At 43.1% G+C, this 26738-nt stretch overlaps 1 protein-coding gene and 1 long non-coding RNA gene across 11 annotated transcripts in view; one reads left to right on the top strand and one right to left on the bottom strand.

The window, feature by feature from the left end:
• The window catches only part of C2cd3 (C2 domain containing 3 centriole elongation regulator), a 97785-nt gene that overhangs the window by 52552 nt on the left and 18495 nt on the right, over nt 1–26738 (bottom strand). For all 9 annotated transcript variants that reach the window (XR_005502031.2, XM_063285140.1, XM_017588950.3 and 6 more), the window contains exons 6-16: nt 22875–23007; nt 22339–22428; nt 18594–18741; nt 13502–13653; nt 12597–12764; nt 11868–11980; nt 9440–9558; nt 6922–7044; nt 3840–4358; nt 1838–1989; nt 138–384 (exon numbers count right to left, since the gene is read on the bottom strand). Coding sequence is in view for 8 of the 9 variants with exons in the window: in XM_063285140.1 (XP_063141210.1) it covers nt 138–384; nt 1838–1989; nt 3840–4358; nt 6922–7044; nt 9440–9558; nt 11868–11980; nt 12597–12764; nt 13502–13653; nt 18594–18741; nt 22339–22428; nt 22875–23007 (1964 nt within the window). In the remaining variant the exon portion in view is untranslated. The remainder of the gene's footprint in view (nt 1–137; nt 385–1837; nt 1990–3839; nt 4359–6921; nt 7045–9439; nt 9559–11867; nt 11981–12596; nt 12765–13501; nt 13654–18593; nt 18742–22338; nt 22429–22874; nt 23008–26738) is intronic.
• LOC120099892 (uncharacterized) lies at nt 19036–23754 on the top strand. 2 transcript variants are annotated; one of them, XR_010060716.1, is made up of 4 exons: nt 19051–19228; nt 20324–20412; nt 20744–22472; nt 22789–23754. It is a non-coding gene; the product is annotated as an uncharacterized LOC120099892 (long non-coding RNA). The 2 variants fall into 2 exon arrangements; XR_005499349.2 differs by having other exon boundaries at nt 19036–19228; nt 20744–23754.

The raw sequence follows: 26738 nt of genomic DNA, 5'->3' as shown, positions 1-26738 counted from the left end.
AGATAATGCACCTGCACACACATTTGCCCCACACAACACAAAGCAAGTACTGGGGTGCAAGCTCTATCGTTTCACTGGGTAAAGGTTTCATTAAAGTGTGTAAGAGAAAATGAGCTAGTGCTGTTTTGGATCATTACCATAGCAACAGATGCTACAGGTGGCTGGTCCAGGAAATGGGCTGGCCTAGGGCTGAAGGGAGGGAGCGTTCCTTCTTCATTCTTTAATCTTTGCAGCATCATTATCTGATCTGAAGAACCCATGGCTAAAAAGACTCGAAGACTCCCATTTTGGTGGCCTGAGAATACATCAATCACAGGCATATAGCTGTCGACAGCAACAACTGGGTACCTGGCATCAAGCAGCAGGCGAGAAATCTTGGGATCCCTAGGGAGTAAGATATTGTGAATGAGCAAATAACAATCATCAGTAACATCAGCGTTGCTTACTTGGCTCCTCTCAGTTTGTTAGAAATGGATTGATAACCATTTATCAATAAATAAATTAGTGGACTTAAAAAATAGGATTCTGCCAGTAACCAAACTAAAACTACAAGGCAGGCAAATTCAATCCACAGCAATTACAGGGCTGCTAATGAGTCCAACTGATCTTTGTACCGTGGTGGCACTAAGTCCAAATCCAGTGTCGGCAATGCAATGGTGCTTCAGAGGGGCTTGTTAAGTTGCTCTAACAAGAGAGTTCTTAGCACTGAACCGAGATAACCCATGTCAAACGCCAACAAGGCACTTGGCCCACAGTAGATGCTCAGTATTGGTAGCTACTACTGTTTTATACTTGAGCAACAAGTGGGATTTAATGGGATGGGAAGGGAAGTGAAGGAAGGATAGCAGGTCAGATGAGTTTCACAACTAAAAAGGGGTGGTGTGTATGTGTGTTTGTGTATGTGTGTGTCCATGTGCACTAGTGGTGGTGGTGAGCTGAGTGGTTAGAACAGATTTGACATCCATGGTTTCAGCAGTATTCCTCAGCCTGGTTATAGCTAATGTAACCACCTTAAACACCTATTCCTGGAAGGCAAACCCATGCATTTTCTCACTAGACCCTCATGATTGCTGCACAAGTGAGACAGGAAACCCAGCATCTCCCTCATTTTAGAGACGAGGAATAAAAAAAGACCAGAGACACTGCGTTCTCAAAGTTCCAGGGCAATTCCTCATCTGTAAAATAAGGCTCACGATAATACTCATGAGCTATCAGTGAAACTCCAGTGAGATAATGCACAGAAAAGTGCTGTTGCAACACATACATTTACAACACAGCGTGCCTACTGCTAAAGCAATCAGAAATCTGTACTTTGAATCACACAGAAAAGGAAATCTATATGACTAGAAATAACCTTCAAGTTAATCAATGTTTTACCAGTTATTAAAGAGAGTACATAGTTAGGAAAACTCAACCTGTCACAGAAATCTTAACAACAGCTGCTGTGAACCATATTGCCACTTCATGATGAGGAAGTCAACCATTAGCTTGGAAGGCTACCTTTGACTGAAGAGTTTTTGAGTAGAGTGGAGTGGGGGGCCAGGCTCTCTGGTTTCACTCTTACTACTTCTGCCACGAGCAATGTAACTCCTTTAAATCTCAATTCACTTTTCTAAGCCTGCACCAGAGGTTGCTATAAAGTTAACTACCTTAAAGTCCTAAGGCCCTTAACAAACACTCAGGGATGGAGGGTCTGTGTGACTGCTTTACAGTGAAGAGCAGGAAGTGTCTGAAACTGAGAGGGATTCTAGGAATGCTTGCATATCTAAATAATTCGTCTTCAGTCCAGATAAAGTTAAAGATGCAAAATAAAGAATACTCCAAAAGGTCTACTTACTTGAAGGACATGTAGAACTGGTGCAGAGGGAGCTTCACCAGCCCGAGCAGCTGGTCCTGTCCCGGGCTCCGCGCCTTGTTCCAAGTTTCGATTATCATCACATTGTTCTTAAGTCTTTCCAGGCATTTGGAGGACAGAGAGACAGGAATCACCTGGGGAGAACAATCAGGAGAAAAAATTCCACAGCTCAAACAATTAATTTATCCCTTCATTCAACAAATGTTTACTGAAAGCCTACTATGTGCATGTACAGTACTATTCTGAAGATATTAAAATAAAACCTATCCTCATAGAAACAGTCTGGTATAAGAGACTAATACATAAAAGATAGGTACAAACCAGCACGGGTTCTCTCTGATGACAGGGTTCACATAGGGGCACAGAGAAGGTTGTCAGGCAAATCAAATATGCTGCCTACCAAACTCACCCAACCTTCTAAGGCAAAGTGATCCATTTTTAAATCCCACTGAAAAATGTGTGCACTTTAAAATTTTTAATTTTTATTATTTTCAATTAAGCGTATGTCTGTATTGTCTGTGTGTGGGTATGTGTACATGTGTGCAGGTATTAAGGATGCAGAGGCCTGGGAGTCATAGGTCATTGTGAGCTGCCTGATGTGGGTGTTAGGAACCACACAGATCTGCAAGAGCACTGCAATTTCTTAACAAGAGCCCTCTCTCCAGCCTGGAGAAAGAGTTGTTTGCAGCTCTCTGGAAAGAGTGAACCCTTTATCAAAGGGTGGCCAATCCAGTGCCTGGACAGCATTTAATAAGACTAACTGATGCAAACCCCACTCTGCTTAGCATATGTTAGAGCAGATAGCAAAGGCAGCTGCTCACTGGATTTCCCATGCAAAACCATTTTAGAATAGGCTAGCTGGTAGATGAACCAGGAATTTAGCCAAGAGCTGCTCCATCATTAATAATTGTGCCAAGTGGCCACCAATTTGAAGGACCCCAAGTGGTTAGACATTTTTGAATTCTTTTTTTTTTTTTTTTTTTTCTGGGGCTGGGGATCGAACCCAGGACCTTGCGCTTCCTAGGCAAGCGCTCTACCACTGAGCCAAATCCCCAACCCCTCATTTTTGAATTCTTAACTTTGCACATCCCTATTGGATGCCTGGCACCTGTTAGGCAATATTAGTGTAAAGAGCTTTGAAAACACCCAGATGCTGACACTCAACCAACAACCAGAGCTGGCCCTTGAGGGAAATGTCTGATTTACAGAGAAGTATAGACTGGAAGTTACTGACAGAGTGAGTGAGGCTGAGGCTGTGGGAACGCATGTGTCCCCGGGAGAGCAGGGAGATTGGAAGAATGCAGCAAGAGCAGCAAGCGAGACCTAACAGTTCAAGCTAGAGAGAAGCGAGAATGTGCTAGGGTATCCTTTTCCTAACGGAGAGGAGGGGCGCCTGCCAAACAGACCCGACCCTTTCTAAGGAAAACGAGCTAGGTTTTCCCTGGCCTGAAGACTAAGGCAATCAGCTGCTGAGTCCGAAAAAAGACCAGAGTGGCTTGCTAGGGTGTGGCTCAGTCGTACAATGCTAGCCCAACACAGGCGAGGTCTTAGGTTCAACAGTCAGGGTCACAAAAAAAAAAAAAAAAAAAAAAAAGACGAAGAAAGAAAAAAGGGATCAGCACTAAATTGGATAGAAAATCAACAGATGAATATTGATATAGAGAATAAATAAACTTAAAAAAAACCAACCAACAAACAAATACAACTGAAGCGCTTAGAGAGCAGAAAGGTGGGGCGTTTAGCTGATAAAGTCTTAAATTTAGGCAGCAGAAAGGAACAGAATCTAGAACTTGGGAAAACAGAAAGTAGCAGATGTCGAACTTTTCAGCAGTCATGCCCTTGATGACTCCCCTCACTACAGCACACCGGGTCACCACAAAAGTGTCTTCCATCATGAAGACTCAATGCTTAGGACAGAAGCATTAGTTAGAAGACATCTGTCTCTTGCCTCCATAACAACTAAAGGACATGAAACATACATTACCTGAGAAAAATTAAAGACAGGCTGTGTTGTGCCCCACGAGACGACAGATCTGGTGACTTCCTCTGTGCTGAAGAGCTTGCAGTTCAAATAAACATTGCACGATGGTTGTTTCTCTGGTTCTCCAAAAACAAAATCTTTCCCATCTGGCACCATCAACAGCACATGTAACAGCAAACCGTCTTCTTTGGCTGAGCCATTTACCTGAGGTACTAAATTGCTAGGTGGCATAACCATGAAAGCCGAAGAGTTTGAGGCTACAGAGCTGGCTGACTCTGGCTCAGGGAACACTAAATTCTGGGTTTTCTTTGTCGTTTCCTTGTGAATTTTATTTGGGCTCTGTGGACTGTTGGTACAGGTGGTGCAGGTGGTACTGTTGGTACAGGCAGTGCCCTGGCCTGTCTCAGGCAGTACCGCATCTAGACTTGCAGCAGCTGAAGGTGGAGCAGGCTGGGTGCTGCGTCTTAACTTAGCACTGATGCCAGTGAAATCCTTGTTTCCTAAGACAAGTTCCATGGTGACCTAGAACACACACGGAGAAGCATCGGTGAGAATGTCTTGCAGAGCTGCAATCAGAATGTTTGGAGCTGAAGCTGACAGCAAACTAAAGAATGAATCCATCCATATTCAAATACAGACATATATACACTGACTCGCCAGGCAGATTATCAGTTCAGGATGACCTGGAAAATCATCCTCTACCAGAAAACAAGGAACTGCTAGGAAAGGAGGGAGCCATGTACAATGACAGACTCTAGCTGAAGAGGCACCCACTGGCTAAGTCGGAATTAGTAAGAACAACAGATTATATTACCTGTTGAATAATGCCAGAATCTGAGAGTCCACACTAACAAAACTAACCTGGGAAGGAGCAGTGATCTGTCTTATCATTATGCAGAATAAAGTCAATGAGTAAATGTGCAGAGAGCTGGATGCAGCTCTGGTAAAGCATGTGTGTAATGGACACAAGTTTCACACTTTTTCTCCCATCACTGGAGAAAAAAATAAAAAGCACAAGGAAGAAGCCCCGAAGTTCTAGACCAGCATCCTAGCCAGGCATCACGGCTCACACTAATCCCAGCACTCAGGAGCAGAGGCAGGCAGCTCTCTGTGAGCTTGAGGCCAGCCTGCTCTACAGAGGATATGTCACTCGTGTTAAACGGAGTTTTTAAAACTCAAGGACAATATGCATTGTTTTCAGGAAATACATGGAATCCACGTGAAGGACTCATAGGGAAATGGACATGATGTAACTTATTCTCAAATAGTTCAGAAACTTTTCGTGTGTGTACATTTATACTACATATCTGTGCTTATGTGGAGGGAGAAAAGAAAGTGAGACAGGGAAGGAAGAGTGAGTTTCAGGCCAGCTACATGAGAGCCTGCCTCCAGCAGAGCAGGGTAAGCGGTGCTTATAACAGTGAGTGACTCTGAAGACCAGGGGTGGTCACTAGTTACAATGGTGAATTATGGAGGAGAGAGTGCGTACTGCTTCATTTCTCCGAAACCCTTTCTTTCCACAGCCAAGCTCTGGCAAGTATCATTCTTGTTTGGTACTTCTTTCTCAGTTCCTACCGTCTAGAGAAGTGGTTCCTCCCAACCTTTGTAATGCTGCAAATCATTTAAACAGTTCCTCATGTTGTGGTGACCCCCAACTATAAAACTCTTTTTGGTGCTACTTCATAACTGTAATTTTGCTAATGTTACGAATGACAGTGTAACTATCTGATATGTGATCCCCATGAAAGGGTCAATCAGCCCTAATGGGGTCATGACCCACACAGGTTGAGAATCATTGGTGCAGAGCACAGACAGAAACAGTTTCCAGCCCATCAATCCAACGTCCTGGCCTTCTCGGGCATGAACCAAGCAGGTGAGAAGTTAAACCTGGATGAGAATGATCAGTCCCAGGACAACGTGGGCTACGCAGGGAGACGCTGTATCTAAAATCAGGTGGGGTTGGGGATGAGTGGCATGAGCCAGCTTGGCACTTCAGTGATTCAAATCCGATTCTTTAATATCACCCCATGATGTCATCTGTAAAATTCATGACTGAGACCATGCAGGTGAGTTATAAAAACAAACGAAAACAGCCCCTCATGTTTTAAGTCAGTTTGCTGTTTGTGTTGGGTCACACTCAGTTATCCTTGGCTCCATGTACCTGCTGGGCTATGGGTGAGACATGGCTGGACTTGGCTATCTGTAGAAGAGAGAGGAGAAGGAGGTGATAAGCTGGGTTTTACACTTTATCCTTTGTGTGGTCAGAAGCAAAGAGAAGGTTTTAGGGCATGGGTACGGAAATTTCAAAAGCTCACTAGAGTTGAGCATGGTGGCCAGCGTTCAGTAGTGTGAGGCAGGAGGATTGCAGTTTTTAAAGGAAGCTTGACTACATAGTGATCTTCTGGCCACCTTGGGCTACATTTTGAGACTGTCTCAAAAACACACCAAAAACTTGATGCGATAGTTAACAAAGCTGCATTGAGACCACACTGTCAAGGCCGAGGACCCTGGATGATGCTGAACACCGGGAAAGAGCCCGAACTTCCTCAGACGCGCTCCTCCCGCACGCATGGTGCTCCTCTGTCCCTGCTACAGCTCCGCTCTAAGCCAACATCCAGCATTCTTTTCAGAAGGGATGCTTCAGTGTTCACTCCTGCTGCCCTCCCTAAAATGTACCACCCATCCAGAAATACTTACAATGAAAGATGTCACCGCAATGCTTGGGTGCCTTTTCCTTGGCTCACAGGCTCAAATTTGAACACTGCCTTGACCTAAAAAGATCTGACTTTCACTCTGACCTGCCTGTACAACCCTATTTTCTACCACCTCCCTGTTGCTTGCTATCCTGTGACAGCAATCATTAGTTTCACTTTAGACGTTTGCATGTGTGTTTCTTTTCAGAAATCACTGTAAACACCCGTCCTTAGCGAGAGCTTGTCAGATACCATGTGCATGTTTCTTCCTTCCACTGCACTCTGCTGCAATTCAACAGAGGTCTCCCAAGTGCAGGAAACGTGTTCTTGTTCACAGCTGTATTCTCAGTGCCATGCAATACTAGTGGCTTTCTGGATGTAGACTCACGTACCTTTAGGGGGCCAAGTGAAGACAGACCATTTTCCTGTTGCACCGGAAGCTGGCGACTGAAAGCAAGCAGCTCTGACTCAAGGACAGCTCGCAAAGGGAGAGATGCAGACCCAACAGCTTCTGGCTGACAGGAAAGGAAAGGAAAAGCGTAAGGAGCTTCGGGGCGGGGGGTTGACTGAAGTGACCCTATGAGGGCTCATGAGAGGACAGTGCCTTATGAAGTACAGAGCTCTATTATGATGTGACCGACAATGCTGCCCTATCCTGCCAGCCTTCACGCTCCCTTCGGGTTTAACTATTTACTCCTAGAAGATAACAGAGGATCCCATAAGCCACAAAACATATCTTTCTCTATCAAAACTTAGTCCTTCTCACATACTCATTTCTTCAGTAAGATTCCTTAGCTAATGTTTAAGACTAGGAAAATCACACTTGATTTCGTAGCTATCGAGGATATGAAGGAGCAAAAAGACTGGCATAGAACAAGCTGGAATATAACACTCACATACCCTCACATGGGAATTTGGCAGTAGTATGAGAAGCTTTGTATTTTTTGCTGCAATAATTATAATTCTGGAATTTACACTAGAGAAATAACATAAAAACTATACATAATTGCATATGTTAAAAGCAGTTAATAATCAGAAACAACTAAATGTCTACTGCGGGATTTTTTTTTTTCTTTTTTTCGGAGCTGGGGATCAAACCCAGGGTCTTAGCAAGCGCTCTACCGCTGAGCTAAATCCCCAACCCCAACTGCGGGGATTTTTAATCTGTGGGGGTTACAGATCAGAGATGAACGATTCATAACAGTAGCAAAATTACACTTATGAAGTAGCAATGAAATAATTTTATGGCTGGGGTCACCACGACATGAGAACTATACTAAAGGGTCCCGGCATTAAGAAGGTTGGAACTGCTCTAATACATAACATGCTAATTTTAGCAAATCTATATATAATTGCATGACAGGCAGCCATCAAAGTGATCAGTTAACAAAAGAGTTTCACTTTGCTGTTGTTTTTTGCTTTTGCTTGCTTTTTGATAGGGTCATACTTTGTAACTGTGTCTGTCCTGGACTTGCTACGTGCACCAGGAGATCCTTCTCCCTCCCATCTGCTGGCGGCCTAGAAGTACACCACTACTGCCGGCTCGCTAAAAACTTAATATGAGTAACAACTGTTATGTCTGACAAATTACATACATCATATAAATCCCCAAACATAAAATTATGTGGAAAATTATTTTACTAAAAATGAAATAAAAGCCCAGGACACAAGTTAGATTAAAAAAAAACCCCAACAAACAAAAAGATACATACAAAATTATGTATCATATTGTACCCAGTTGAAAAACACAGCGGCAGGGCCTAGCCCTATTGGTCTGAAACCTCAAGCTACTTAGGAGGCTCAGAAGGACTGAAAGTTCAGTGTCTCTCTAGATGAGTTCAAGACCCGCCTGGGTAACCTAGTGAGAACCTGATCAAGATAAAAAGTAAAATATGTCTGGGGCTCAGCAATAGAGTACTTGTCAACCATTTTTGAGGTCCTAGGTTCAATCCCTAGTAACACACACACACTCACATACACACACAATAAATAACACCCGAGATCACCTGTTTCTGCCTTGGCTATGGACAAATTCTGCCTTCTTGGTGGGTGGTAGTCAAACAGAAAAACATTTTTCAAGTTTCTTAAAATAACAGTAAATGCAATGTAGATATATTAAAATGTTAGCAGAGGTTGTCGAAGTTTTCTCACAGATGAACAACTCTAATTTTACTCCCTCTTCTTTCTGTTTTGCTGTTTTTCTAAGAAGAGTTTCTGTTTTTATTTTGGGATGGGGGGTGGGGGCACCAAACCAAAGACGCATTTACGCTATTCACAAACAAAGATGGAGTCGGGTCATCCGGGTTGCTCTTTTAGTGAAGGAGCAACAGCCTACCTTACGCATTCCCGTGAGGTCACTGGAAAGTAAACTTTATAAACTGGAACTCTACTTACAAACTGACTATTTTGGGTGTGGGCTGGGTAATTCAAGAACTTTGCCTACAAATGAAAAGAGACTTCAAGCTAAGGCCTAGGTAAAACCTACACAGATACTGCCACTGCACTACTGTGACTGGGCAGTCGGCATGCTCTCTGTCAGCTGTGGCTGGCACACGCCTGCAATCTTAGCACTTAGAAGACTGAGGCAGGAGGACTACAAGTTCAAGACTAGCCTGGGTTGTATAAATGAGAACCCGTCTCAAAAAAACAGAAACAGAACAAAAACCCAAACAAGAGCAGAGCAGACCAAGAAGCTGCACGATGCTCTGGTTCTGTTTGTTAGAGTAGGAATCTCAGACAAATTGCTGAACTTTGCTGAGTCTCAGTTTCTTCTATGAAATGAAGGTGATAAGGGACTTCATTCACAGAGCTGTTGTGATTATTAGATGTGACAGGGTTTGTTACTTGAGCCCAAAAATCTGTTTACCTAGGAGAGTGTCTGGTATGAATGGTACGCCTCAAATGACTTACCTTTTTCTGTGGGGTTTTCTTTGCATAAACTTGGAAGGTGAGGTTTGAACTCCACCAATGCTCTATCATTGCGCCACCAAACTCTATGGGACACACAAACCGCTGCTGGAATTTCACCACTGTGGAAGAGAACGGGCACACGTCACACAACCCAACCAGAGTAATCAGTGGCAGTGAGCACAGAGATACCACTCCGCTTTGCTATGAGAACTCGGTACAATGGAGACTCAGCCATACACTTCACTGTGTGAGAAATGACCATCACGCGTGAACACTCGGTATGATGGAGACTCAGCCACACACTTCACTGTGGCCAAGGCAATGTGAGCTTTTAAATGTTTATTTATTTATTCTGACATCAGGTCTCACTAGGCAGCAGGTCTCACTAGGATCTCACAGAGATCCTCCTGCCTCTGCCTCTCAGGTGCTGAGATTAAAGGTGAACATTACTATGGCTCAGCAAATGCGGCTGTTTTCGGAAGACCGGTAGGTAAGTGGCTCAATGATGGAGGATGAGGGAGGAAATGAACAATTCCAACAATAAAACCAAGTTCATTTTCTGGCTAATGGATAGACAATCCAGTGCTGTCACTCAGATATCAACTACTCATGCTAGTTAGCCATGTGGGGTGGGATGTCTGTCCCACAGGAGTTTCTGCTATAAACTGGATCAAGGGACAGTGTCTGTTCAGTTTGTTTTCACTGATGTGGAGCTTCATCCAGGAAATAAAAGGAATATGAGCATAAAATCAAAGATGTGCTCCTTTTACAATCTGTCACCCGTAAGATGACCTTCTGTTCACTCACTCCCAAGCAGCTCTAACAGGCCTGCAGAAACGCCAACAGCCCAGCTACGCAGAGGATCCACACTGAATTCATTCATTAAAATCGCCTCTGACCTAGTCTTCTCTCTTGACTGTTGGCCATCTTAATTGTTGACTCTGAGCTTTTCCTTGCTCTTAGGCAGGACATGAGTCTTGCTATCTGGATCCATACACGGGTCAAAAGGCCTGTGCCCAGAAAACTAACAGTCACCATGACTGATATGAGATCAATTTCTTTGGCTGTGATAACTAGGAAAAGAAAAAAAGCACTTATACCTTTTTGGAGCAGCAGGAAGGTCAACTGAGGGCACAGACGGAAAGACACTCTGGGTACAGTATTAGTTCTTATGTACAAACTGAATTCCATTGGCATCTGGTGTGAAGAATGCTCCTTTCTATCTAGGCATATTCCTGAGATCACACGATTAGCGTGTGTATGGCCACCATGAGGACCAGTCTTCCAAGCAGACGGCGTTGGAAGGCAGCTGTGGGCTGTAGACGCTCACAGGCTGCAGGCATGTGCTGCCAAGCCGGATGACGTGGGCTTGATTCATGGAGCCCACACCAGAAGGAGAGAAGTCAGAGTTGTGCTGGGGGCCTCCTCCCCTGCTGCTGCACCTCACACCCACCTCCCCACACAAAACTAAATTTTGAAAATAGCTAATTAAAAAAAAAGCAGGTGTAATATCAGGTTACAAGAACATATTTTTTTGATGTTGTAAATATTTACAACAAAAAAGAAAATAAAAAGTATCCAAAGTACAAGCAACAAAGGAAAAGTAGATAAAATTAACTGCATACAAACAGAAAACGTAGCTAGGAGGTAGTGACGCATACCTTTTGTCCTAGCACTTGGGAAGAAGAGGTGGGCAGATCTCCGAGTTAGAGGCTAGCCAGGCCTACAGAGAGAAAACCTGTCTTGAAAAATCAAAAACCGAACCAAACAAAGCTCAAAACACCAACTACCAACAACAAACTTTTATACTTGTGTTGGCTGGTTTTATGCCAATTTGAACACGCTTGAGAGTCAAACTGTAAGTCCTGGGTTATGTCCTAGAATTCTTCAGAGCCTGTGTTGGTTAACTGGATTTCTGCAAGTTCACAGACAGTTAGGCAGGAGTTAGGGGCCCATTTTGGAACAACCCAGTTGCACAGGAGGAAAGAGGACAGGGATCGAGGGTTGCTGTTCCTAGTGAAGTAGGAACAGCTGTGTTTTACTTTGAGACAAGTAAACACCCCTTTCTGTCCTCTACCTCCAGGTTCCTATCCTGCTTGAGTTCCTGCCTCCACTTCCTTTGATGATGGACTAAGATGTGGAAGTGTAAGCCAAACAAACCCTTTTCTCCTCAACTTGTTTTTGGTCACAGTGTTTCATCACAGCAGTACAAACTAAGACACTGCTATAAACACATCTACAATTAGGCATGTGGTATTCCTAAAATCCCAACCCTTCAGAAACCAAGGCAGGATGACTGAAAGTGTGAGGTCGGCCTAGTCTACATAGTGAGACCATGTCAAAAAGCAAAAACCAGGCGAGGGTGCTGGCACACACTCATCCAGCACTCTGGCCGGAGGCAGCAGTCAGTGGAAAAGCAGCTTCTTACCTCCATCTGAGATTTTACTGGAGGCAAGTCGAACCACCTCAGTGATCAAGGCTGTCTTTCCCAGTCCATTTTTGGAAAAGCCCACAGGAAAGTGATATTCCACAAAGAAAGTGCTGGAAGAAAAAAAGCGACTAAGAGAACTTGTTGCTTTTGCAGAGGACCCCAGTTAAGTTCCCAGCACTGCCATGGAGGCTCACCACTGTCTTTAAGACCAGTATGAGGGAGCCAATGCCCTCTTCTGATCTCCTTGGGCACCAGGCACACATACAGGGAAAAGACCCATACACATAAAAATGAAAAAAAATCTAAAGCCAAACCAAACAAAAGGTAGATAAATTTTCTGCCTCTCTTTTCATTAAAGTTCCCATTTTCAGGATCAAATTGCCTCAGAGGTCACTTAGAGATCAAGTCTGATCCTCAGAACTTTCATCATCTGCCATGCCAGACAGAGTTTGTTTCTGAGAGAGCCCACAGTGCTTTCAATATAAAATCTGTCTCTGGGCTCTGAGGCTCAAGGTGACAACCATCTCAGGTGTGCTTTGCTCTCGCTGTGAGGGCTGCAGGAGGGCTTCTACCCCACTGTCCTCTATTCCAAATTTACCCTCATTCTTGGGAACTTCTAATCACTTTTACTGATCGAAAAAATGTACATAAAAACAAATGTTAGACTTCCTGTTACCAGCCACACTGGCCCCGAATGACACACTTAGTTTTCTTATTTAGCTGTACCACTTTTTTGCCGCTGCTGGCTTTGGTGGCTTCCCAGCAAAGATCTTCCTGCTTGGTGTCGCATGGGGACTATCTGGAGGGACTCCCATGGCTTCAATGATGATTCTGACCGCATGTACTCTTCCCAGGAGAGCCAGTCTATCCACACTTAGTGACATCGCTGCATTTCTGCAAGTTCACAGACAGGAAGGCAGGAGTTAGAGGCCTGATTTGGAACAATCCAGTTGTACAGGAGGTAAGAGGACAAGCGTCGAGGACTTCTGTTCCCAGTGAAGTCGGAACAGCTCTGTGTTTGCCTTTGAGACAAGTCTCACTATGAAGACCAGGCTGGTCTGAAATCCCTGATCTTCCTTTGACTTCCATGCTGGGTCAGAAAACAGCTTTTGTGACGTGAATCTGGTCCTCATGTAAAAGTGTATAAAAACATTCTTTCATCCATCCACGTGCAGGAATGAATGATACAGAATTTGACTTTTCTAGAAGGGAAGTGTACCTTACTCTAGTCTGTTCACTGTCCTAACCTCGTTATCATGCCACTGTGTGTCCCTTTTCATGCTTCCATATAGGAGCCATCACAGTAAACACACCACAACCATTACTGCTTTCTCCATAACCTGTCTTCTCACGCGGTTTGTTTGTTTGACTTTTTTGACTTTTTGAAACAGGATTTCTCTATGTAGTGAGTGTCCTGGAACTCACCATGCATACAGCTGGTTGGCCTTGAACTCAGAGATCTGCTCTACCTACCTCTGCCTGCTGAGTTGTGTGTTACCTTTTTAAGGACTGAAATTCTTCAATGAGTTGCCATAACAAACCACTTGGGCAGTCTTGGCAAAATCAAGGCCCTTTTCCTTGATGAAAGGCCCCTGACCTTGCAGTCGGCATCAGCGTTCACAGAAGCTCACCTGCTTTTCTTGACAGCTGCCCTTTTCTTCAGCTTCTGCTCACGTGACCCTTCAACCTTAGATCTGTCAGAGGCTTTTGACTGGTTCATTGTTTTAGAAGGCTCCAGTCCATCATCTTCACTGAGGAAATCACTGGCGCCAACATCAGATTTCTAGGGGGAGATAAACAGAAAGCATGGACAGTTGTGTCTCCAAAAGCACGCAGAATTTCTTTTCATAAGCACCATTCTATTAGAGAGATACTGGCAGCAGGGCCATATTCCACAGTGCTCCTGGTTACACAAAAGTAATCTGCACTTCAAAATCCATTCAGAGTAAGCAAGGGGAGACAGAGTTCTCAGGGGAACCAGTGCACCGCCCGCCCACCTGCTGTGCTCTGCACTGCACAGGCAGCCAAGCACCCAGCGTGCTCCTGCCGGGCGCCTTATCTTGTCTTTACAATTGGGAAAGCCAGGTGGCTTGTTTGTGGCTGCCAGCTATCAGGGGTGCATACACATTTTTATCTCCATGAGTTTTGAAGTCTGTTTTTCTATGACAGTAGAACTGAGGCAGAACGGTTTTTACAGTGTCACCTACCTGGGTGCAAAGACTGTCTTTCCTCCTACTCTCCATGCTCTAAATTATTTATTCTGATTTTAATTGTGCTTAAGATTAATGATATTTCATAAATTGCCTTCATGAAAGAAATCAGTTAAAAAATTCCCTTTATTTTTGTTTTTGATTAAAGGCACCTACTGTAATTGACTAATTAGCCTTCTGAATCACAAATTGCAAAGCAAACAGAAGGGGACAGGATGACTACTTGGCTTCAAATTAAAAAAGGTACTCAGTCAGTGATAACACAGTGTGATTAGGAAAGCCCAGTCGCTCAACCCTGTCTTCTCTAGCTTCCACCTTTTAGCACTTTTTGGGGGCATACTCTGTTGATCCATGATCAGGACCATGGTCAAAGACCAAAGAAGAAAGCTTTTTGCTCGTAAGTTTTCCTTTAGTAGCATCTTTTACAACTGAGTACATATGCCTGGCATGGTGACATATGCTTTTAATTCCAGCAGTCAACAGGCAGAGGCAGGTGGATGGATCTCTACGAGTTCAAGGCTAGCCTGGTCTATATACTGAGTTCCGGCCCAGCCAAAGCTATACAATGGGACCCTGACTCAGACAAACAAAACAAAACAAACAATAAAAAGGGTTACAGATAAGATAATCAAAATCTAAGTAGGTTCATAGTTTAAAATTAATTAGGGGGGTTGGGGATTTAGCTCAGTGGTAGAGCGCTTGCCTAGCAAGCGCAAGGCCCTGGGTTCAGTCCCCAGCTCCGGGGAAAAAAAAAAAAAAAGAAAAAAAAAAAAGAAAATTAATTAGGGCAAATATAAATTGGGTTGTTAAGAAGCTTGGAATACCAGGAACCAAACCCACACTTGATAATGCTGAATTTCTAGCTGTGGCTATAGTCAGTATCAGAATGTCAAGCACTGCCTTTGGAGCAGAACAGGAACATGCTAAGTTCTTGGTCTTCCTATGCCTCATGACCAAGTTGCTATGGTCTAGGTAAACTATTAAGGCCTCCATGGAATGTTAAGACCTAGGTAATTGTACCTGGCTAGATCATCATCATACATTTCTGCTGTGACTAGGAAACTTTCTAGTAACGAGATTGATCACATATTCTGCTATGTTCTGTGCCCTTGGAAACCAATCATGATAGTAGAACTGCTTTGTATAGTTTCCCACAATAAGGTTGGATCCAAACCAAACGCCCACCAGCACTTCCTTCACCTGTGTATAAGCTTATGGTATTTGCTTGTATAAGCCGCCTCCGGGATGGACTCCAACCTAAGAGAGACACCTGCAACTATTTGGAATATGATTTCCATGTGAGTAGTGGTCCAGTAAAGTTTAGGTTCCCAAGACCTCCCTGGGAACTGACATCCTACTTGGCAGAGAGAGATGTACATGGGTACCTGATATGCTGGTTGGCAAGTGAAGACATGGATGTTAGCCAAGTCCCATCCTGGTAGACAAGTTAGGACATGGATATTAAACAATGCAAGCCCCTGACACAGTTGACTATCCTAACCAGTGGGAGCAGGATAAGTGTACAAGAAAGACATGTTCCTAAAGGAAACCCACTACCCCTAACTCCTGACTGGTGGAATAACTTGGCACAGATGTCTGTGAATTTTGGGCTTAAAAATCCTGTAGAACCTTAACTTGGGGTCACAGCTCAGCTCTAGAGCCTGAACCATGTCCTTAATAGATCAGGTTTGGAGTGTGGCATTCAATAAATCCTTCCTATTTGACTGAGATTGGTGTCTGGGTGGTTTGTGTGGAGATTCCCAGACCCCCAAACAACTGGTTCAGTGTCTCCATAAGCAAATACTTTCTGAGGTTACTCTGCTCACATAGCACGGGTATCACTTAGTGCTCTTCAAACATTCACTTACTGATTGCCTTGCTGTATGGGCACTAAGAAGAACATTTCCACATTCACAGCAAAGGATCAGAGGAAGGAAAAGGCAGGAGGTAGAGAAGAGCTGGAATGTGTAAGAGTGGGATGAGGTGCTCCTGTGGAGATACCAGAGTCAATGCAGAAGTGGGGCATGAGGTCAGGCAGGTAAGTTGGGGCAGAGGTTTAAAGCCACGCTTAAAGTTTATGAGAGTGTGGGACAGCAACAACATACGTGACTTTGGTAATGTGTAGAGTAAGGATTCCAGTTCTGCCATTTAACGGCTTACAAGGCATTTATTTATTTATTTATTTATTTATTTATTTATTTATTTATTTATTTATTTATTGACAGGTTTTCTGTGTGTAGAAAGCTGGCCTCAAACTCAGAGATTCATCTGCCTCTGCCTCCCAAATGCTGGGATTGAAGTTGTGTGGCACCACTGTCCAGCAAATGGTTTTTATTCTTTAAAGCTGAGTCTGACTATGCAGCCTGAATTTGCTCTTTAACTAGGGCAGGCCCAGAACCCTGGATCCTGCCTCGGACTCCCAAGCACTTGGATTACAGGTGTATTCCACCACAGGCAAGCTTCCTTGTACAGAGTTTCTCTAAGATGTCTTTCATGGTAAATGAGACAGTGGAAGTACTATCTCATGGCTCTGGTAAAAGAATTAAATTGAAGTAAAAATGAATTAAAAACATTTGGTACAGTTCATAATTATGAGGGCAACATGTAAAGGCCTTGGCACATAGAACGCTGGTTAAATGGATATCTCCATCTCACACGTAACAGTGATGGCCGCCGAGACAGGAAGGCCTGGGATCCAACAGCTGGCAACTTTCCAATGCAAACTCTTTTTTCTTGATACTAATTTCACCTTTTACTCTGTGTCTCTCTCCTCTCCCAAGAAACCAAAAGCTTTCTATCTGCTTCTGATTACTTGCCCTCTAATTCTGCTCCCATCTGGTTGTAACCCATCATTCCTCCTCACCCAATGTGGAAAGCTGCTCAGTCTGTCCACAGAGTGCTAGGCTGGCCTATCAACCAATTTCCCACGCACTTACTCCCTCTTGTTGAGGCTTATACTCAAGGTCTTGGCTGCATTAGGCCAGTGCAACATTCTCTATCTCCTGCAAACTGTCATTTAGTTAACTGGATTCCTTGCAGGGCATAAACCCAGTTTTACTTGGACTGGGAATATGGCCAAGTGCTAGAGCACTTGCCTGATACACACGAAGCCCTGAGTTCAATCACCAGCACTACACAGAGAAAAAGTAACTGCACAACATCCTTTCTTTCTGTACAAGTCTTTCTTCCTACACCCTTGTGCTGGTTAGATTTTTGGGACTGGCCTATAGTCAAGCCTATAGGGCATTTTACTGATTAGGGATTGAAGTGGCAGGGCCCAGACCATCCCTACAGGTGGTCCTAGGTTGTATAAAAGGTAGTCCGAGTAAGCCCCGAGAAACATGCCAGGAAGTAGTGATCCTCTACTCTCTTTGAGTTCCTGCCCTGACTTCCCTCGGGAAAGAAGCTGCAAGCTGAAATAAATCTTTTCTTTTCCAAGTTACTTTTGGTTATAATGTTACTACATCAACAGAAAGCAAACTAAGACAGCCATTTCTCTGCCTTTCAAAACTCAAGTCTGTTGAACCTTTTATGCCTGCTTATGCTCTGCCAGACAATATCTTATCATTTCCCCTTGCTGACACCCCACAACTTAACTACCAATCCAGAATGAACTGCCTTGTATTTCAGTCATTTTTTCCTCAACATACAAAAAAGGAAACACAGAAGTGTAGCGATCTGCATACAGTTGGAGTACATCCCAAAAAGCTTTTATAGTGAAAGCCTGGCCCTCAGTGACCAATAAGACGTCAGGCCTCATGGGAAGAGATGCTTAGTTCTGTTAGGACAAGACTTTAGAAGGGATGATGGTGGAACCTGGTCCTGCCATGATGGCTTCCTGTTTGGTGATGTGATCCCTCTCTCATATATGCCACCAGATGGTGCAGCCAATGTGGTCCTTACCAGAGTTTACACTGAGCTACACAAACCTCTTTTTCTAAAAGTTAGTCTACCTCGGGTATTCTGCTATGGTAACAAAACTGGGCTTAGATGAGGAACATGACAGTGACCTTCAGGACTATTTGTGGAAAGCAATTAGGCTTATTATGTACAATGTCTAGAAGATGCTTAACCAGCAACAGATCATGCGGCTTGAAAAAAAGAATGTTGGAATAAAGCAGAACTGCCCGAAAGAATCCCCTATCTTACAAACGAGCCAACTGAGGGTTTTGTCACCATGAGTAGAAATGCTTTGGACTCTTCAGTACAGATACAGAGTTGGTTCCAAGGCATGCCTGTACTAGCTGTTTCTTAGGAGTGCTCTGAGGAAGCCTGTGACATACTGGAACACGGGCTCTGGATGCAGGCGACTTGTATCTGATTCTGGCTCTGACACTTGCTATCCTTGGGACAGAAGACTTGTGTCCTCTAGGCCTGTCTCTACCATAAAATGATAATACTTTCTTCCTCAGCTGTAAGTATTATTAAATAAGTTATACATAAAGTGAATAGCTTCCTGCAAGTATTAGGACTGGCTACTAACTGCTGTAGAGCTTCAAATTCAATGACTTACAGGCACTGTGTAAAACAAGTTCTCCAGGAGACTCTGGTCATACTGAGGATCATTCAGGTCACTGCTGCAATACACATCACTCCCAGGAGCCGGGGAATCTGGAGGAGAGCCTAATCCATTCCAGCAATGACTCTGGGATAATTCAGCACTGGAGACAGGAAAAACAAAGCCAAAGGACTTAAAAGAAGGTTCAGCAGAACTACTTCCTCTCTCTGGCAAAGCTTCCTAACATTCTAAATGTGAAAGAGCGTATGCTACGGATGTACTCTAAACTGACTACTAGGTGACATTTTCCAACTCTATTTCCTCTCTTAGGATGACATTAACTAGAACTCAAATCCCACTACTGTGCTCTCATTTAGTAAACAGCTGTTGGCCATTATGTGCTATGGTTGTCATAGAGATGGCTAACCTAGGTCCAGCTGTGCTCCTATGGTGTCTGTGCTGACAGGCAGAAGAAAAAATGGCACCTATCATTTTGTAAATTCAATGTTTCTGTCAAAAAATGGCTAATTTACAAAGGCACCTTCTTCATTCAAGCAAACACATGTACTTTGGAATAATTATGACACAGTTAGTTTTATATTGAATGTAAAAATGAATAAAACATTATAAGAAGTTTATAAACTAAGGAGGTAAGTATATAAATAACTACTATAAACTCATATTTTAAGGAATAATTTTTTATTTTTCTTTCTCATAGTAACTAATACTTAACATTATTGAACTTAATATTTAATGAACATTAATAATAAAGCAGTAATAGTAAATACTGTGTGCTCCTCCCTGAGTTAGTACTCATTATTCCTCAGCTTCCTTTTTATGCTACCATTGTTTTTCTTTAATTTCTAGAGAAATGTGCAGTCTTCACTTTCAAATGAGACAATGTTTGTATATTACTTCAAGACTTTTGATTCTTTAGAGGCACATGTGTTTGTGAGCAGGTACATGCATTTGCAGACAACTTGTAGGAGTGGGTTCTCTCCTACCACACAGGCTGCAGGGATAGAACTCAGGCTGTCAGGCTTGGTAAGAGCCTTTATCTGCAGAGCTGTCTTGCTAGCCTCTTGGAACTTTACAGCTGCTCTTTATTTTTTTAAGTAGTCTTGGTATTTTTCTGTATAATGGATTATTTTAAAAAAAATTTATTTTATGTCTATAAATGTTTGTCTTTGTTTGTGTGTAGTGCATGTCTGTGGAGGTCAGAAGAGGAAATGGTATCTTCTGGAACCTGCTTTACAGTGGGTCATGACCTAACATGCAGGTGCTGGGAAGCAACCCAGGTTGCAACAGTAGCAGGTGCTTTTAACAGCTTAGGCATCTCTCCAGCCCATCTTTACTGAGGACTGAGGGTCTATGCTGTCCACCTTAGATGTGTGCTGCACACAAGTGTAGAGACTCTGATGTCCAGTGTGTGGCCCTCCATACTTTTGTTTCTCACTTTTGCAGTTATTTGTTTGAATAACTTGCCTGTTTATGATTTATTATAGTACTAAATTTTGCCTGTGTTTCTTAGCCACAAGACAAGCCCACGCTCAGCATGATTCCTTTATTTTTCCTAACAAATATTTCTTGAATTTCAATTATCTAGATATTGAATCTTTTGAAATGTTCCAAATTATAAACTTTACTTGATATTTTCTAATTTCATTCTTTGTTAAATTTTCTGGGATTATTTCTCCTTCCTTTTCTCTTCTAAATAACCTATTGAATCTTGGTTTTGTGTGCAGATGTTGGAGGTATTCCTCATGTCTTCAAATCTAAGCCCTGAATGCTGGCTAGAAGCTCAGAACGCAGGCTAGAAGTCAGGAGGACCTTGGTAACTGGTGGGAAGAGCTGGGTCATCTTGTTGAGTAAATTTCAGTCTGTGGTATCTCAATCTCTTTTGTCTTGACCAGAACAACTTCCTGCCTGGTGGTGGTGGTGGTGGTGGTGGTGGTGGTGGTGGTGGTGGTGGTAATGTGTGGTAACTGCTGTGTGCTTAGGCGTCAGGAAGGAGACGAGAAGGGGGCTTGAGGATAGAGGGATAACTCATTATCCCATGTATGAATTTTATCTCTGTTTCCTTCAGTGTGCTGCTCACCCCTACCTCAGCTGGGCTTGACACCATGAATCTAGGCCTCTATAGTTAATGTCTACCCTTTCTTCAGCGTGCAGGGAATGCAAATTCTCTTACCTCTGCGGGGAAGCAGCAGAGCTACAACAGTCAACATCACCAAGAGATTACTCTATGCATATTAGAATTAACCCAGTGAATCCAGACAACATGTATGGAGGTTGCTGTGGAGACTGCAGGAGAGCGCCACATCTTAAGGTCAGCACCAGTAGTCAGTTACCCTCTTCCTCTGCTTTCTAACCTCAGAACGTTTTACTGACACTTTCAGTGCTCTCGTCTCCTTTCCAGTGCTTTGATTTCCCACGTCTTCTAGTCTTTGACTGCCACAGCACTACAGTTTAACAGTAAGTGGACATGGAGTATGGCCGTTCTTACTGTCACTATGCTGTGTGCTCCCTGGCTGACCTTGTACACTCTCTAGTTTTCAGTTACTGTTGTGGAGTAACAAATACTCTCTTTCTATTCTCTTTCTTTTTTTTTTTAATTTATTTTTTAAATTGTAATTTAAATTAAACTGTAGCTTTCAGACATACCAGAAGAAGGGCATTTGATCCCATTACAGATGGTTGCGAACCACTATGTGGTTGCTGGGAATTGAACTCAGGACCTCTGGAAGAGCAGTCAGTGCTCCTAGCCACATCTCTCCAGCCCTTCTATTCTCTTTCCTGAGCATCAGCTCTATTGTCCCGGTGTTTACTGAACACAGGCAACTTGGGCTTATAAACTTTCAGGCTCAAAAGTGAGCCATCTTTAATCTTGCCTTATAGCCAAGGGGACTTATGTTTGTCATTATGACACATAGGAGAACAATGCAGGGGGCGTGCTGTATTCTCTGCCTTTTATATAGAGAAACCCTGTCTAAAAAAACCCAAAACCAAACAAACACCCCCAAAACAAAACAAAACCCAAAGTGTGCATTTCCTCTCCCTTTCAGGGTTTCTCTGTGTAGCCCTGGCTGTCCTGAAACTCACTATGTAGACCAGGCTGGCCTTGAACTCAGAGATCTGCCTGCTTCTGCTTCCTAAGTGCTGGAATCAAAGGCCTGCACCATTACTTCTCGGCAATTGTGCATTCTTAAACACATGTTTCTCATATGTGTATAATGAATTGCTTTTAATCTGTTCAAGACAGTAATGTTTAAGCTATTTAAGAGACAATAAATGATGAGTCTGGCTTTAGTGCACATGTTAATATTCACAATAGCTACCAACAATCAAACTGCTAAGTGCTAACACTATACTAACTCCTTTATATTACCTCATTCCTTATCCTCACTGCAGTCTTGCAAAGTTTGCAAGTTCCTTTGGTGCTTCTGTAGCTAACTGCCTCAGGCCTCAACGCTAAGTAACAAACATCACATTTCAACTTGACTCTAATTAAATCCATGCTCTCTTTATCACACCACATAGCATGGATGAGAAGAAGGGGGAGACAAGACAATCCCAAAAATGGATTGGGGGCCATTTTGTAAGCAAAGCCCCCAAAATAGGCTACCCACTGGCTTTTTATTTAATGGGCAAACAGTCCTAGTTTAAGGACCCAGAAAGGAGCGAGGTCAGGAAGTATTGCTAACAATACTCAGTGACTTGGGAGAAGCTTTAGTGAAAGAAAGCAAGAAAGGACACTCACCTGCCCAACAGTAGCTGTATAGCTCTGGTGTCCACCAAGGGCAGGAGGTGGTCTTCACGGTGGCCTTTACATTGATTCGTAGGTGAGTTCCTAGTTCCAAGGTGTGAGAAAATACTGTCACGAATGGCTAACAGGTAAGAAAAATTTAAATCCCAACCAAGCTAAGAGTAGAAGACACTAGTCTGACTTAGAAAATTTAGCATTTTTAGACTTATCTGCCTTAAATGTATATGAAACTTTACACTTTGCAAATTCTTCCCAACATCAGAATCCTATTTCATTTATGAAGGAGGGGGAGGATCTTCATTTTATATACAGGCATTCTAGTTTAGAAGAGTGAAGAATTTACCCATTTACATATTTGGCAAATACTGAAGCTAGGTGTTGGATTCTGAGTACCTTTTACTATAGGCTTGGCACATTAAGAATTATTTGCTGAACATTCCCCAGATCATCCCATTCAGAACAACGAAACGGGAGGTGAGTCAACAGCTCAGGAAGTGAGCTGCAGGGGCTTGTGTGAGTCCCTAACTTACAGCACCGGTGATCTGGAAACATCATCTGCCACAGGAGGAGGAACTTTGTCCAGCAGCATACTAGTATCTGGGCTGGTGTTCATTGCAGAAATCAACATGGCATTCCGCAGCCTACTGCCTTGTTCTAGCAGAGCTGAAGGCAGCAAACACAGAAAACACAAGTATCTGAAGTCCAGCAGGAAGGGTGTGATATCCAGTACTTGTCCTCCTAGCGGTGACTCTGTTCTCCCATGAGCCTGGCAATTCCTTGAGGATGTTCGTTTAACAACACTGTTTGCTTGGTTTCTGCCCTGTGTTAAGAGATGCTACCTCAAGGAGTAAACACTGATCTCACTGTGGGAGTGGCCATGCTTCCAACAGCTGTCTGTACACAATGGGGTTAATGGTGCCTAGGATTCATTTTATAACCAGATACCTGGTTCTCTTGTATAAGAGTTTTAATATTTGTAACCAGGAAAAACACTGACAACTATGCTAGTCAAACTTGTAGAAAGCAGTCACACTTATAACAATCTAGTCTAAATTTGTATTTCATTAATGAGAATGCCAAAATGAAGCCCACGCACGACTCAGGTCTAAGTTCCCACAGCAGGGTGACGGAAGAACAGATGGACACACGGCCTCAGCGTGTTGACAAGCAGAAGTCACCCCAGCCTGAGGTAGTAGCAGCAGCAGCACTAGCAATGGGCACGTGTAAGCACTTACCACGTGCCAGGATCCCCTCACTACATTACATGTCATTCACTAGACCCTTGCAACATCCCCAAGAAGACAGACAGCCTGCCCGGGCCACACATACGACGTCTACACTGCAAGCGCCCTCTTGTCTATGGCTTCACGTTCTGAAATTTTAGTCAAAAACATTAAATGGAAACTATATATTCCAAGTTTAATTTGTGTGTTATTCTGAGTAGAGTGATGAAATTTTAATCCATTCCTGTCTGTACTGGACCGGAATCATCCCTTTATCTAAGGTTGGCCATACTGCATATTCTATCTGCTTCTGAGTCTGGCAATGCTATTTCACTTCTCAGATTTACCACTGTGACAATTCAAGAAGGGTGCTTGCTATGCTACCTGTCAATCTGAGTTGGATCTCAAAACCTACATGGTTGGAGGACAGAACCAACTCTTATAAGTTGTTTTCTGACCTTCACACATGTGCCATAACATACACATGTCTGCACTCACAAGTACAAATACATGTAAAAGGAAATTTAAGTGGGGCTAATCATCTCTACCACATGTAACCACACTTATTGACAAAACTGAATCTAAAACACTAGGCAAGGAGTGAGTATGTACTTAGTGGTGTTTAGTGAATGGGAGCTGCTGTTGCCTTCAGGTTAAATTACTCTTGGTGGCTCTTGTGCCATAACTTCCTTAGAAGGAACTCCAATCCCCTTTTCTCTGTGATGCTTATGGGGCCTCGCATATGCAGGAAACACATCCTATCACTGAATTATGCTTCTAGTCCTCTTCAGATAATTTGCTTCTGTCTGTCTGTCTGTCTGTCTGTCTGTCTGTCTGTCTGTCTCTCTCTCTCTCTCTCTCTCTCTCTCACTCTCCAGGACAGAATTTCTCCTTGTAGCCCTGGCTGTCCTGGACTTGCTTTGTAGAGTAGGATGGCTTAGAACTCATGGAGATCTGACTGCCTCTGCATCCCAAGTGCTGGGATGCTGAGTGCAATACCATGCCCAAATTTGCTACTTTCTTAAGAGGCCTTACTTTGCCAATTTCTGCAAAACTAGCATCCACTTCTCTCATCTTCCTTGCTTAATTTACCTCCACTGCTCTTACCACCGTCTAACATACATATTTATCTAGTTTGTATTTTTATTTTTGGTTGTGAGCCTAGCCTTTAACGGCTGAGCCATCTCTCCAGCCCTAGTTTGTATTTTTAAAGAAAAACTTAAACTGCTAAATCCTTGACAGACAGAAGAGCACCAGACATTTTGCAGTTGCTATGTAAATGCCTACTTAATGAACAAACAAATGCCTTCTTCAAAGTCTGGTATACAATCCACACAACAGAGTCCAGGTACAAGATGACCAGGTGCTAAGCATAGTGGATAATTTTTTCCCTTCTAAATGGACTCTTTAAATTAAAAAACTAAAATTAATGGCTTATAATCTTAATCCACGCATATAATGCACTTATTATTTTGTGTGTGTGGTGTATGTGAGTGAGTGCAGACCCACATGTGCCACGGTGTGCATGAAGTTGTAGTTAGCTCTCTCCTTCCACCTTAATGTGGGTTCCAGGAACTGAACTTGGGTCTGCCAGCTTTCATGGGAAGTGCTTTACCCACTGAGCTCTAGCCCTAGAGTCTATTTTTAAAAACAGATTCCTAAGACACTTCAAATGAAAGATATGAACAACATAACTTAGTGGTAGAGTGTATATATGCAGAAGACCCTGGGCCAGATTCCCATCACTGCAAAAATATAAGACCACATGTTCCTGATCATATAAAATATGTACCTAAGTCATTATTTATAAGGCATTTTAATAAATGGTACAAATATCTCCTTTGGATTTTATTAGTGGAGTGGACACACATTCCTGCCGTGTCCTTGCTGTCACAGAAATAACAAGGTTATCTGCATGGCATCCCCTGAGCTGAGGTGACATGTGCTGCTCCCATGTGCTTAGACTGTGGCTGGAATGGGACTTCCGCAGGCTTGCTCATGTGCTTGAATTCTTGGTTCCCAGCTGGTGGCACTCTTTTGGAAGTTTGTGGAACCTGGAAATAGAACCTTGCTGGACAAAGTGGACCACTAGGGCAGCCTTGACTCTTCTAGCCTTGGCCCCACTTCCTGTCCTCTCTCTAGGTCCTGATGGAGGACCCAGTGTGGTTGGCTGGCTCATCCCTTCCCTGCCATGATTGACAATAATTCTTTCTCAGACCATAATCCAAAATCAACCTTCTTGTCACTTGATCACAGCACTGAGAAAGGTAGCTTATACATGAGTAAACCGTTTCCCTCCTACTTCTGTTGTAGTCTGCAGTATGACAAAAACTTCAACAGAATTTTACTCCAGTTTTAAGCAATCAGATCACCTGCAGCACTGAATGTCCTCATGAAGAGTAACAGTTTTTAGAATGTGAAATGAATTTGGTACCACCCTAGCTGCCTTAAATCATCTGGGGACAGATAAAGACTAACATTGGAAGAAGAACTTTACCCTCATATCCAAACTTGCAAAGTAAGGCTCTATTTACACATTCTCAGGTGCACATAGGAATAACATGTCTCTGGAGGACTTCACAGGAACTAAGCATAAAAGACAAATATCCTATCTTCTCATTTATTTGTGGAAACTTGAAAGCTGATCTCTAAGCAGACAATACAAGAGAGGTTAGCACACACAGGAGGGTAGGGAGAGTACAAGTGCATAAGGAGTAACATCTAGCATTCATAGCATAACTGCAGTTGACAAACAAATGTGGCAAAATAGTTGGTAAAGAACATTCTGTTTTTCAGATTATACCAGTGTGTGCACCCCTGAGCATGTGTGCCTGCAGTGGGTAGGAGGAGCATGCCACCTGAATGTGTGTGGAGGTCAGAGGACAACTTGAAAGAGTCAAGTCTTTCACCATGTGGGTCATGGGGGTCAAACTCAGTCAGCAAGGCTTGGCGGAAGAAGCTGAGCCATCTTACTAGCTCCACAGAAGACATCTGAAACATTCCCAACACGGATGATGAATGTCTGAGATGATTCATGTCAGGCGATATGATCACTACTTATTGTATGCACATCCTAAAACATCATACTGTAGCCCACAAACACGCACCTCTGCCACTCACTAATTTAAAGTAGAAACATCTAAGCGGTCATCACTAATCAGTTTACTAGAG

The sequence above is a fragment of the Rattus norvegicus genome, chromosome 1 (genome assembly GCF_036323735.1).
Source record: "Rattus norvegicus strain BN/NHsdMcwi chromosome 1, GRCr8, whole genome shotgun sequence".
Classification (NCBI taxonomy): Eukaryota; Metazoa; Chordata; class Mammalia; order Rodentia; family Muridae; genus Rattus; species Rattus norvegicus.
Note: the sequence above shows the minus strand (reverse complement) of the source record. Positions and strands in the feature narration are given on the sequence as shown.